At 38.3% G+C, this 12,065-nt stretch overlaps 1 protein-coding gene across 5 annotated transcripts in view; it reads right to left on the reverse strand.

Annotated features, from left to right (window-relative positions):
- The window catches only part of TLE4 (TLE family member 4, transcriptional corepressor), a 162,813-nt gene that overhangs the window by 12,052 nt on the left and 138,696 nt on the right, over positions 1-12,065 (reverse strand). For 4 of the 5 annotated variants that reach the window (XR_006354093.1, XM_043976252.1, XM_043976251.1 and 1 more), the window contains 6 exons: positions 9,398-9,517; positions 8,638-8,691; positions 7,687-7,839; positions 6,308-6,440; positions 5,776-5,969; positions 5,373-5,449 (listed from right to left, as the gene is read on the reverse strand). Coding sequence is in view for 4 of the 5 variants with exons in the window: in XM_043976252.1 (XP_043832187.1) it covers positions 5,373-5,449; positions 5,776-5,969; positions 6,308-6,440; positions 7,687-7,839; positions 8,638-8,691; positions 9,398-9,517 (731 nt within the window). In the remaining variant the exon portion in view is untranslated. The remainder of the gene's footprint in view (positions 1-5,372; positions 5,450-5,775; positions 5,970-6,307; positions 6,441-7,686; positions 7,840-8,637; positions 8,692-9,397; positions 9,518-12,065) is intronic. The other variant, XM_043976253.1, reaches the window with a different exon arrangement.

The raw sequence follows: 12,065 nt of genomic DNA on the forward strand, positions 1-12,065 counted from the left end.
CTCTACGTAGTATATAGTAATAATCATGAGAATAGTTAACATTTATGAGGCACTCAGGTATACAAAATGTTTTACGTGATTATTTCACTTAATATTCATAACAATGCTGTGAGGTAGGTGTTATTCTTATCCATACTTTTACATACAAAGAAACAGTATCCAGGGTGGAATTTGAACACAGGCCTTCCCAGACCACTCACACTCTCTAAAGCACTTTGACATAAGCCAACCTTTCTGAAAAATCATAGAAACCAGGTTTCTATGATTTTACACACACACACACACACACACACACACACACACACACACACACGCACGCACGCACACACACGCAAACGCACACTCACTTAAAACAAGACTTAAATTGGGGTGACTTGTTTGGGAGACTTGAAGAAAGGGATAGACAAGAATTGTACAGGATAAGAAGCAGCAAATGGGAATTGTTATCTGCATGTGTAGAGAATGCATGGATCCACCATGGCACCAAAACATGAAAACCTGGGAACCTTAATAAGTTACTTAGTCTACCTGCTTGACTTCATACAAAAGCCCATCTGGGCTCAATACGATGACCAGTTTTGATTTTTGAGGAAGATTAACACATACCTCTTTCCCTTCTGTTAAGAAATATACTAAATTACATGAGCAGAAGTTTATACTTCTTGTTAATTATAGTCATTGTATTAGATGGTTTTGCATAACATTTTTTTTAATGGTCAGGGGCAAACTTTTGGAGTACTGGAGTGACAAAGACTCTTTCTAGGAGTGAATGATATGTTAAGACATAATGCTACTGATGTTAATAAAATAATAGCACCCTATCCACTATGAAACTATTTTGTTTTTAAGGACTTGCAAAAAAAGGAGATTCTACAATCTCTCAAAATAGTTTCTCTGGTGTGTGCGTAACAACCACACTGGAAAATGTAAAGATCTCTAATTTCATCTTTGAGGCTCTTCCCTCTATTTTTTTTTTAAGTGAGGCAATTGGGGTTAAGTGACTTGCCCAGGGTCACACAGCTAGTAAGTGTTCAGTGTCTGAGGTTGGATTTGAACTCAGGTACTCCTGACTCCAGAGCCAGTGCTCTATCCACTGCGCCACCTAGCTGCCCCTCTTCCCTCTATTAAGAATGAAAATCCTCAATGTTTTTAAGTAACATCTTCATGAGCTGCTTAGGTCAAAATAACATATTACCCGAGTGCCAATGGCAATGAGTATTTCTGAACATTGGTTCAATCTCAAGTGACAGATATAGAGTTCACTGCCAGGATTGTATTCAAAGACAACCAGGATGAGGGTAGCTAGGTGGCACAGTGGACAAAGCACTGGCTCTGAATTCAGGAGGACCTAAGTTCAAATCCAGCCTCAGACACTTGACAATTACTAGCTGTGTGACCCTGGGCAAATCATTTAACCCTAATTGCCACCCCCCCCACCCCTGGCAAGACAACCAGGACAAAAATTAAAATTAAAATAAATGGATGAATGAATGAATGACCATAACTGTTAAGAAATGCATTTGATGATCTAACCTTAAATTGTTTTTACCCAATCTCACATCTATTTTCTGTTTTTGTGGGGGGTTTTTTTGCCTTCAGCAGAAATGATTAAGAAACGGTGAAGATCATACAGTGGAAATCACTAGCCTGGAGATAGGAGATATACAGGTGGAGATTTGTCAACTGTTATATATGTTGCTGTTGTAAAGTCATTTAATTTCTCTATGTCTCAATTGTCTTTTGTCTACAAAATGGATCTAAACTACTTTACAAGATTAACATAAGGAGAGAAAGAAATTATATATGTACCAAAATGGCTAATGTACCATGAAAATGTTATTTTAATATTTTTACCACCTTCTGTATTCTGCCCTGTATATACTTATACTTAAAGGCCATTATTAAAAATAGTCTTTCTTCTCTCCATTTCTTCCTAACTGTTGTAATTATTATCAGTCTTCTCTATTTCTTACATTAGTTCTTTGTGCCCCATTTTAAATTGTGAAACCCCAATTTAGATATGATATTCTCTATTTAAAGATCTGGATTAATGCTAAGTGCAATGAGAGGATTATCTCACATATACCTCTTTGTCCTAGAATTTTGCTTTTAAAAAGAATAATCAAAGGTTTATTTCTATAGTGAGATTACTCTCTCTACTAAGACTAAGATCTTTATTTTATTTGTTATATATATTCATCCCTCTTTAGTCACTTTCTATTGAAATAGTAATTTCATTTTGTTGTTTTTTTCTCCCTTGTATCAGAATTTGGCCATATCTTAGTCTTTTGTAACATTTAAATCAAATCTAGTAACACTACTCTTAAGTCCCATCAGTAAAATACAGGGAAAGTTCATTTTTCTTTATGTAGAAATTAAACTATATTGTCATTCTAATTATAAACCGAGTAGGACTTTGTTAATTCTACCAAATAGACAAGCAGTCCCAATGTGGATTATCAAATAAATGCTACTTTGTTCATTAGTTTGGTACATGTATTTAATTATAATTCCAGATAATATCTGGCAGTTCATTTTGTAAAAGTAATTAGGTCAGAGGTGCACAACAATCATACAACTTTATTGAGAAATACAGTACTTGGCAAGGGGAGGGGCTTTTTGGTGAGAAATGTAAGGTTTATGACTTAGTGGATTTTATATCCTAACATATTTAATGTAATTTAGGTCATGAAATAACTATAAGACAAATATTTTAGGGTTTCACATGTATTATTATAATCTAGAGGGTAAAATCTATACTCTAAAAAGTCCAACATGGTTAAGATAAATATGTACATGAAAGGGTGGGACTATCATATGAAAGCGCTCAATTCAACAAATATTATTAAACACCTACTGTATGCAGAATATGATGAGTAGGTCCTAGAGAGAAAGTTCAATTAAGAAATAGGCCCTGCCCTCATGGAACTCAGAATTTAATGAAGAGGTACAAACACACACATACACACACACCACAATAAAATATTTCATGATGAATAATTAAGAAAGGTTAAAAACAACAACAACAAAGTGCTATGAAAGATCCAAAAGAAAAGGTGATTATCAACAAGTGCAATGGAGGAGGGCTCTGTAAATCGCATCTGAACCAAGTTTTAAAGAATGGGTAGATATTCATGAGGTAAAGATAGGAGAAGTGGAAATACTAGGCATAACTAACAGTGTGATGATAACATGGAAGAGGGAATGCCCACAGCATTTTTTCACTTTCCTTTTATCAGGGCAGAGAGGTAAGTGAAAAGGATGTGAGGAAAAGATAAATCCAGTTTGTGTAAAGTGCAGAGCACATGAAGAAGCATAATAGGAGAAGAGGTTGGAAATGAAGGGTGGTACCAGACTGTGGAGGGCTCTGAAAGTCATTCAAAGGGATGTGAGATTTCCTTGGAAGGCTATTGCCCCGCAAAAAAAAAAAAAAGAAAAGAAAAAAGAAAAAAAAAAAAGAAAGAGAAAAAAAAAGAAATGTTAATGGGAAAGAGATATCTTGGTGGGGGGGGGGGGGGCCCTGCAATGAGGGCTAAGTGACTTGCCTGGGGTCACACATCTAGTAAGTGTCAAATGTCTGAGGCCGGATTTGAACTCAGGTTTTCCTGAATCTAGGGCCAGTGCTTTATCCACTGTGCCGCCTAGCTGCCCCTGATAAAGAGGTCTTATAAACCACCAAGAGGTTCAGAGAAACAAAAAGGGATGGAGACAGAGATTTAGCTGTCATCTAAATGGAGACGATGGCTATAAAGTCATGGAGTAGTAAAGAGAATTAAAAAGAAGAAAAGGAAGGAAGGAAGGAAGGAAGGAAGGAAGGAAGGAAGGAAGGAAGGAAGGAAGGAAGGAAGGAAGGAAGGAAGGAAGGAAGGAAGGAAGGAAGGAAGGAAGGAAGGAAGGAAGGAAGGAAGGAAGGAAGGAAGGAAGGAAGGAAGGAAGGAAGGAAGGAAAGGAAAGAAAGAAAGGAAAGAAAGAAAGGAAAGAAAGGAAAGGACCAAAGCTTGAGCCAACCAATAAAAGGGATACACCAAAAAGCCTGGAACCAAAATTACCCAACCCCACCCAACTATGAACCAGGACATCTTAGATCAAGTGGAGAATGTGGGATCATGTCATTAAATAGCCAACGAAAGGCAATGATGTGGGATAGAATAGATTCCTAGAAAGACCATTAGTATTTTCTACTTAAACTGTAAGCTGTTTGAGACCCGAGATATGTTTCATATTTATCCTCATATTTCCCAGTGTCAAGCAAGCATAATGCTTTGCCCATAATAAGCAAATATAAAAAATGTGATACGTTGATTTAAAGTTATCAAGATTTGGGATAATTAGGTTAGGCTCTAAAGAAGACCATACCATCAGCTTCATAAGGGAGAGAAGTGTCAGTTCCACAGGAGTTACCCAATACTGCCACGAATAATCCAATAATAAACAAAACATGCAAATAAATGACCCAAATAAACAATAATTCCTAAAGAAACTTATAATCAAATTTATCACATTTTTTATTTACTTATTATGTGCAAAGCACATAAAAAGGGGATAACACCACCACCCATGATATGTAAAGTGCTTTGCGGACCTTCAAATGATGTGTCTGAGCTGCTATTATTTTTATCAATAACTGTGAAGGATGGGGTTCACACCTGCTTATTATATACATCTAGGACAGTCCAGTCAAAGAGTAGGCAAGAAATACTGAGCTCAGGGAGCAACAACAAAGTATGTTAGACTGAAATGAAGGGTATGGACTGCATGTAGTTGAGTGGAAAAGGAGGCCTAACACCAAGACCTGAATTCGTATTACCTTTCATAACTCAGGAGGGCCAAGAAGAAATTGACTCCCAAGTGCCGGGTTCACAGTTAGAGAAGTCCTGAGCATTTATCACCTTATCTGGTCAGTTGTATTGGGAAGAGATAGAAATAGAATGCCGCCAGAAGGTTTTTCTGTGTTTTGAAGCTGACCAAATATTTCTGCATGCTTTTTTCAACATGCTCAAGCTATGAGCACTAAGTGTGTTGGCAAGAAATAGCTGGACTTTTGTGAACAAAGGAACTGCCTTTAAACTAGCAACTAGGGTAGAGAAGACATGATTGTTGAGATCCCTTTGCAATTTGCATTTTGATATTGGGAGTTCAGGTTTTCAACTTGAAAATACAAAGCCCTGCCCCATTACCTCCTTCTTGTATGAAGAGAAAATGAGAAATACCATAAGGACAAAACTCAAGTCTTGCAAGCCCCACCAATTATCCCCCAGCTCAGAAAGGGCTGCTATGGTGCAGTGGCACTCAGTGGCTAAGTAGAGCGGGGCAGCAAAGAAAAAGGATTTTGGCACTTAATTAGTTTAATGCAATGACAGAGCAATACTTACGGTTTTCCTCCAGGGATGCCGGTCAGATTTGGCGGGATCGCTGGCACGCGCATGTGATGGTGTGGATCAAAACCAACCTAAAGTTTTCCCCAGGCAGAAGAACAAAAACAAACATAAGTCTCAGGGACACTGTTTACTGAATACAATATGGTGAAGCTTGTTCTGGTTTTTACTTTCAAACTGAAAAGAAGCATGTCCCTTCACAGTGGAATATGTCCACACTAGAAAAGGGGGCTTAGCTTCACTTTTATGGAGCTGACTTTTATGAAGATTCACAAGTCCCTCTATTATTACCCCTAATGTGGCATAAATCCTTCATGCCATCCTGCCCACAAGAGACAATGTGAGGATTCTCTGTATGCTACCATCATAACTCTTCTAAAGAAAAGCCCCAGAAACATACCACAGGAGATCTTCCATAGGCAGCGGCGGCAGCGGCAGCAGCTGCCGCGGCACTCATCTGAGGGGAAATATTGTGCAGACCAGCATAGGCAGCTCCTGGACTGGTCAGCTCTCCATTCATCCCAGCATGAGGAACAATCCCAAATGGAGCTGGATACGGACATGGGACTGCCATAGGGGTTCTCAGGCCTGAAGCTAGAGGAAAAAAGGAGGTGGGAGAAAAAGAAAAGAAGAAAGAAAAAGGAAAACCATAACTGAAATAAGACCATCTTCTCAAAGAGAATCATAATGGCACTAACAATAATAGTAACATCCATGATAGAAACCAATTTGTTTTAATGTTTTGAAAAGTCACTCAATGCTTCAATAGGTTCCATTCAAATTGTTTTATAATAATCCCCTTTGTCTAGCAAAACATCATGTGAAAGTTCATCAATACTCTTAAGAAGATACTCGTAATGGATAAAAGACAAACATATTCAGAGAACAGATACTGAGTAGTTCAGGTTTTTTACTTGACTTTGTTTACAAACCTAATGGATCAACACCTGGTGGTTTTCCAGGCACAGGCCTTAATCCTGGAGTGGAATTACTGCCTGGGGTCGGAGCATCAGTTCGTGGAGTGGGAGTGTTGGATTTTGAAACAGGAGTAGTAGATTTTTCATTCTAGCAGAAAGAAAAAGCAAAGGCATTTATTTTCCTTTTAAAACTACCTATAAAGATTTAGAATTGTGTTAATGAACAATAATATAGAACAATCAAAATTATGTTATATTAAAAAAGAACATGCCTTTCCCATAAAAAAAAAAAGCTCAAGGCAATGGAGTCAGCACGTAGGAGAGGACAGAAGGGGATGATTGAAAAGCTAGAATTAGCAGCAGGCTAGAGTCATTTCTTTCTAGGTAACGGGTCTGAATCGGGCAGGGGCTGACTGTGACTCAAAAATCATTGCTACCTGACTGTGACCGACTCCTTGCTGGTGGCTTATGTTTAAAGAGTAAGTGGTTTAAGCCTGGTTCCCAGTGGATATGCCCAAGTCATAATAGGCTTCCTGGTTAGCAGATTTCATTAGGAAGGGACCAAGCCTATATGGTCATAAAGATTCAGCCCAGAGGAGCTTCCATTAAAACAGGGTTACAACACAAGGGCAGAACAATGATGGATTAAAGAAAAAAAAAAGAAAAAAAAACCCCAACACTCTAGTGCCAGATATATCCTCCAATCGGCAATCTATAGACAAATAGTGGAATTTTCATTCCTTCTCTGAAATATATCTTATAAGCAAATTTTCTTAAAGGGCAGGTTCCAGAAACTTAATTGGTCATGGTAAATGTGATTAGCTGCAGCCACAAAGAAAGAAAAAGAGGGGAGGAGAATGGTCCCAATTTCTAGCAGGGTTTTTTTTTTCATTGTGATTTGTGGTAGGAGTCAAAGTAGACTCTTGTAAGTGACAGATTACTTTTTAGATAGGAAGTGAAAATTATTGCAGTTGAATATAGCTTGGTAATTCAAACAAAGCTAGCAACAAAATCACATCCAAGCTGAAAACTGAATTTACCATAAACCACAAGCACAAAAACCTCTCTGGAACACCCGTATATACTTATTCATCTTCAGTATGACACGTTTCATTCCACTACCCCATCTTCCTTCCCCCATCATTACAAAAAGACTCACAACAAACAAATGCATCCATCATCTGCAGGTTACCAAGTTCTCCCCTTTCCAAAAAGACCCTGGTCTTACAGTCTTATTAACCATCTATTGGATGGGAACAATAGGAGTTTTCAGTAAGCAGCTGGCCATACCTCTTTCCTGAATGCCATATTGGGGGAGGGGAGAAGAGGGAATGAACCCAACAATCTTGAAATAAGGCACCCTAGAAAAAGTTTTAAAAAAAAGTGCTGCTTACAAGGCTAAGTTCTTTGGATTTTGAGGAAGGAGTACTGCTGGAAGATGCAATAGAGGCTGGGCTAATTGGAGCATCTTTCTTGAGCAGACGGGTCTTGTCCAGGCCATTCTCTCTTGGAGAATGTGCTGGGCTCCCTCGAGGGGAAGAGGGATCCTACAAATAAACAACACGGACATTAATGCAGCACCTGAAGTCACAAAGCTACAGTCCAGGGGTATAGAGGGAGAGGAAGGGAGGAAGGGAGGGGTCAAAGTGTTTATCTGAGAGAATTTAATAGGTTATGTATAAAACATTTCCAGTCCATTCAAAGGCTCCAATAAAAGATTCTCGACTTGCACCAAAGGGAAAGTTTTTTAAAAACGAAACTCAAACCAAAATTCTATGATCCTGCCAATAGTTCTATAAGATGACCATGAGTATATCTTTTACTCTTAATACAAATAAATCCTCTCTTGAAGTCCTACTCTGACATCACAGTGTGGAAGTGAAGCTTGGTCCTTGGCACCGTGTTTTTAGAGAACAAGCTCTGGCAAGTCCTTCCTGGGCTGGAAAGTCCTTCCAATGTGCCTGGCAACAGACTGTCTATGTCTGTCAACAGAGAGCCAGCCTAGAAGAGTCTGGAGAAGCTCATGACTGAAAGGCTGGTTATCAGGTGATGATTTGGGAGGGGATGTGGGGAGGGGGCAGCCCAGACCAACTCATTCAACTATCTCCTAAGGCATGAAGGGGTTATGAGTGACATTGTCTGAGGGAGTTCCCACACTGATGAAATCACAGCCCCTTGAAAGATAAGAATTATGTTAAGAAGTGCCCCAAGATGAACAACAGTTGGGTCACAGCAGAAATTAAGAAAACATTTTGGATAGCAAGACCCATTATTTCATGAGTACATCTGGTGTATATCAGAAAACAAGAGAAGTACATTTGTTGTCATCAGAGAGGCACACATACCTCATTGGAAACATCAACTACCAAGTTGTCATCACTCTTCTCTCCATCACTGTCCTGCATTGACAATTGGGAAGATGTTTTGTTGTTGTTTTTTTTTCAGACGAGAATTATATTTTTAGACAGTTAAACTAAACAAACCCCTTCCAAGCTCTGCAACCCCAGAGAGGTGAGGTGAGCTTTACTCAGGCACTGAATAGTTCTTGGTGAATCTAAATTACTCTTGAGGATAGCCTGAATATATCACACAACATGATGGGAAATTACATTTGGCTGACTATCTAAAATACAACATGGCTACTCAAAGCCATCACTTATTGCAATACTGCTAGCTTCCCTTGCCATTTGAAGATGGGCACCAAAAAACCCCACAACCTCTAATGTCTCTAGCATGTGGAGAGGAAAACCCAACCTGTTTAAATTAAGTGATAATATGAAACAGACAGCTCAAGATACTTGCAGTGTTTGCCCAAATTGGCAGCGGCAAGAATAATAACAAAACCCTAAAACACAGTAAATATAAACAAAAACCATCCAAACAAAACAAAACAAAACAAAAAAACCCAAAAACCCACTTCCACTTTGAAAGGTGGAGATTTAGATATACTAAAAACTATACCAATATACCAAATACTTAACATTTCATTTTTAAGAGGTTTATTGCCCCCTAAATTCTAGTTTTAGGCAGAAATAAAGGAAAAGCAGCTATTATTATAGCACTGAAAAATAAGACTAGCATCAACCAAAGTGAATATGAGCTTACATAACGAGTTGTTATTTCCTTTTCTTCAGTTTTCTGTTTTTTGCTGTCTGATGAATAGTCTGTTGAGTTTCTGTGCTTCTCTGCAGTTCTGAAACTGGCGGATGGGGACACAGAAGAGCTCTGGAATTAGAAAGGTGAAGAAGGGTCATAAACTACTATACATTTAATGCCACTATTTTTCTGTTCAATGGAGACTTTAATTTCCTTTTTTACTCTGGAATAAACTATTAGAAAAAGGGGGAGAGGAGAGGGAAGAGGAGAGGAGGAGAAGAGAAGGAGTCTGAGGGGTGGAGAAAGGAGGGGAAGAAGGGAAACAAGTGGGAGGGGAGAAGGGAGAAGGTAAGGAAGGGAATGGGAGACATAGAAAGCAGGGAAGAGAGTAATAAAACAGTAAGTTACCACAAGGAAATCCAGTTTAATCAAAGAATGTTTTTAAAAATCTTATAATGAAACAGCATCTTTAACTAAAATTAAAAGAATGAAAAAAGAAAAAGAATTGGTGATAGCCTCAGCACTAGTATAAAAAAATGCAAATATTTTAAGTGTTTCTAAAGAACCATATTTAAATAATTTTTTTAAAAGTTCAGCTATGGGGGCAGCTAGGTAGCGCAGTGGATAAAGCACCGGCCCTGGATATATATATATATTATCCCCCTTTAAACCTTCAAGGTGTTGTCTCAGAAAGGAGCATGTATTAATTATTTCATATATCAGTCAGTACAACTAGAACTCTCTCTGCCCAAGTAGACAGTGGCGATGGCAACAAATAAACCAACTTTCAGGTGGGAGAGAGGAAGGAAACTGGTACCATTACTGAGTACAAGCCCAGAAGGAAAAGAATCACACTCTTCTTAGAAAAAACGAAACTCTGTCTCCTATAAGCCTCAAAAAGGTCCAGGGAATGTGCCTTGTTAGATCTAATGCAATTACACACATTGCTAACTAGCAACTGTTATATGACCATGGTGGGCAAGGCTTGGTAGGCATGGGAGGGCAGCAGCTAATGGCTCTGCAACACCCTCTAAGGAGATTGTTTTTCTTTGGGTATTATTAGCCAAGATTTTACCTTTTGTTGGAATTAATTGAAATTTCACCTAAAGAGATATTCTATATGAATGCTCCCAAACAGTGAAATACAAAATATATTCTAAATAGCACAATTCCCAGCTACATTATTGTTATGAGGGGGACTTCAGAGATTGTGGTGGGAATGTTTGTGTTCTATATTCCAGTAAATTCATTAGGAAACATTCCAGGGTTAACTGTTTACATATTTAAACCTGGCTAAAAATGGAAACTTGAAAATAAATACCAATCCATGCAAATTTAATTCGCTAACACTGAGGAAATGAACAAACCCCCATTTCCGCCCTCAAATTATTAAAAACAAATGTCCAATTTCCATATTGTGGTTTGAGGCACAAGAGCCAGGTGACTACAATGAGAAACAGAGCTCTAGAGCAAGACAAGACCTCGGAGAGTTTGTCTAGTCAAAACCCTTCATTTTACTCATGTGGAAACTGAGTCTCAGAAAGGGGGCAGTCACCTGGCTCAAGGGCAAACAGTGACTAAGTAGCACAGTCAGACTGAGACTCAGACACGGGACTTAGAATTCCCAGGCTGCAGCATTTTCCACTACAGTACATTGGATTTACATGTGAAATAAAGACATTCCTGCCATGGAGAATAGGCTTAATATATCAGAACAACTACCCACAAGGAGAAAAGATGAAACAAACCAACTGTGACTACTTTCAAAACCTCTGTATTCTAAGCCTTATTATTTTCTGCAGTCTGTATTATACATAAGTGGACTAAGGAACTGCCTATAAGAAATTATTTGAAGGGTACTAAGGAGCTGCCCTCCTCATCCTGTGTTTCTAAATAATATCTCTATGATATGGGCACAACAGTGACTGAAATTCTGTTCAAGATTCATTCTTTTGAGTTAAGCACTGCCCTCTACCTTTGGTTGTTTTTCTTTTAAGTTTAACAACAACATTTTGTTAAGATAAATAAATGTGAAAACTTAAGAATTCTAATCAATTCAATAACCATCCACAATTTCAGAGGGACTAGGATGAAGAATGTTCCCCAACTTCCTAATAGAGAAGCGACAGACTGGAGATGCAGAATGAGTCAAGCATATGTTTGGCTATGGCCAGTGTACGTATTTGTTTTGACTGTACATATTTGTTACCAGGGTTTTGGGGGTGGAGGTGGTTAGAGAAAATACTATTAACTGAAAAAAAAAATTTACTGAAGAGATTTCCCTTCTTCACAAGGAAAGTACATTCATTCTCTAATACGTTAGTGTGGATTTTAGTTTATAAAATTAAAGCTTTATGACTACAAGGCAGCAAGAAAATACCAACTACCAGAGTGAAGAGGGAGGTGTCAAGAGAATTTAAAAAGGCAGGGAGGCAGGTAAAGCTGGTAGAAGATCACTTCTGCCTCTAGGGCAGGGCCTGACTGATGTTTTAAAAGATTACTTTCTCTAAAACAATTAAAAAATAGAAAGCATGAAATACCCTTTAGTGTTTGCTTCCAACACCAAATCAAGAACAACTCCACATGCTGCCCCCTCCGCCTCAATCTCTGTTATTATCTTTAATGTTCAACTCGAACTACATAGTTTTCTAAGAAACAGGAAGAAGTGAATGTGAAC

This window comes from Dromiciops gliroides, chromosome 1, assembly GCF_019393635.1.
Source record: "Dromiciops gliroides isolate mDroGli1 chromosome 1, mDroGli1.pri, whole genome shotgun sequence".
NCBI lineage: Eukaryota > Metazoa > Chordata > Mammalia > Microbiotheria > Microbiotheriidae > Dromiciops > Dromiciops gliroides.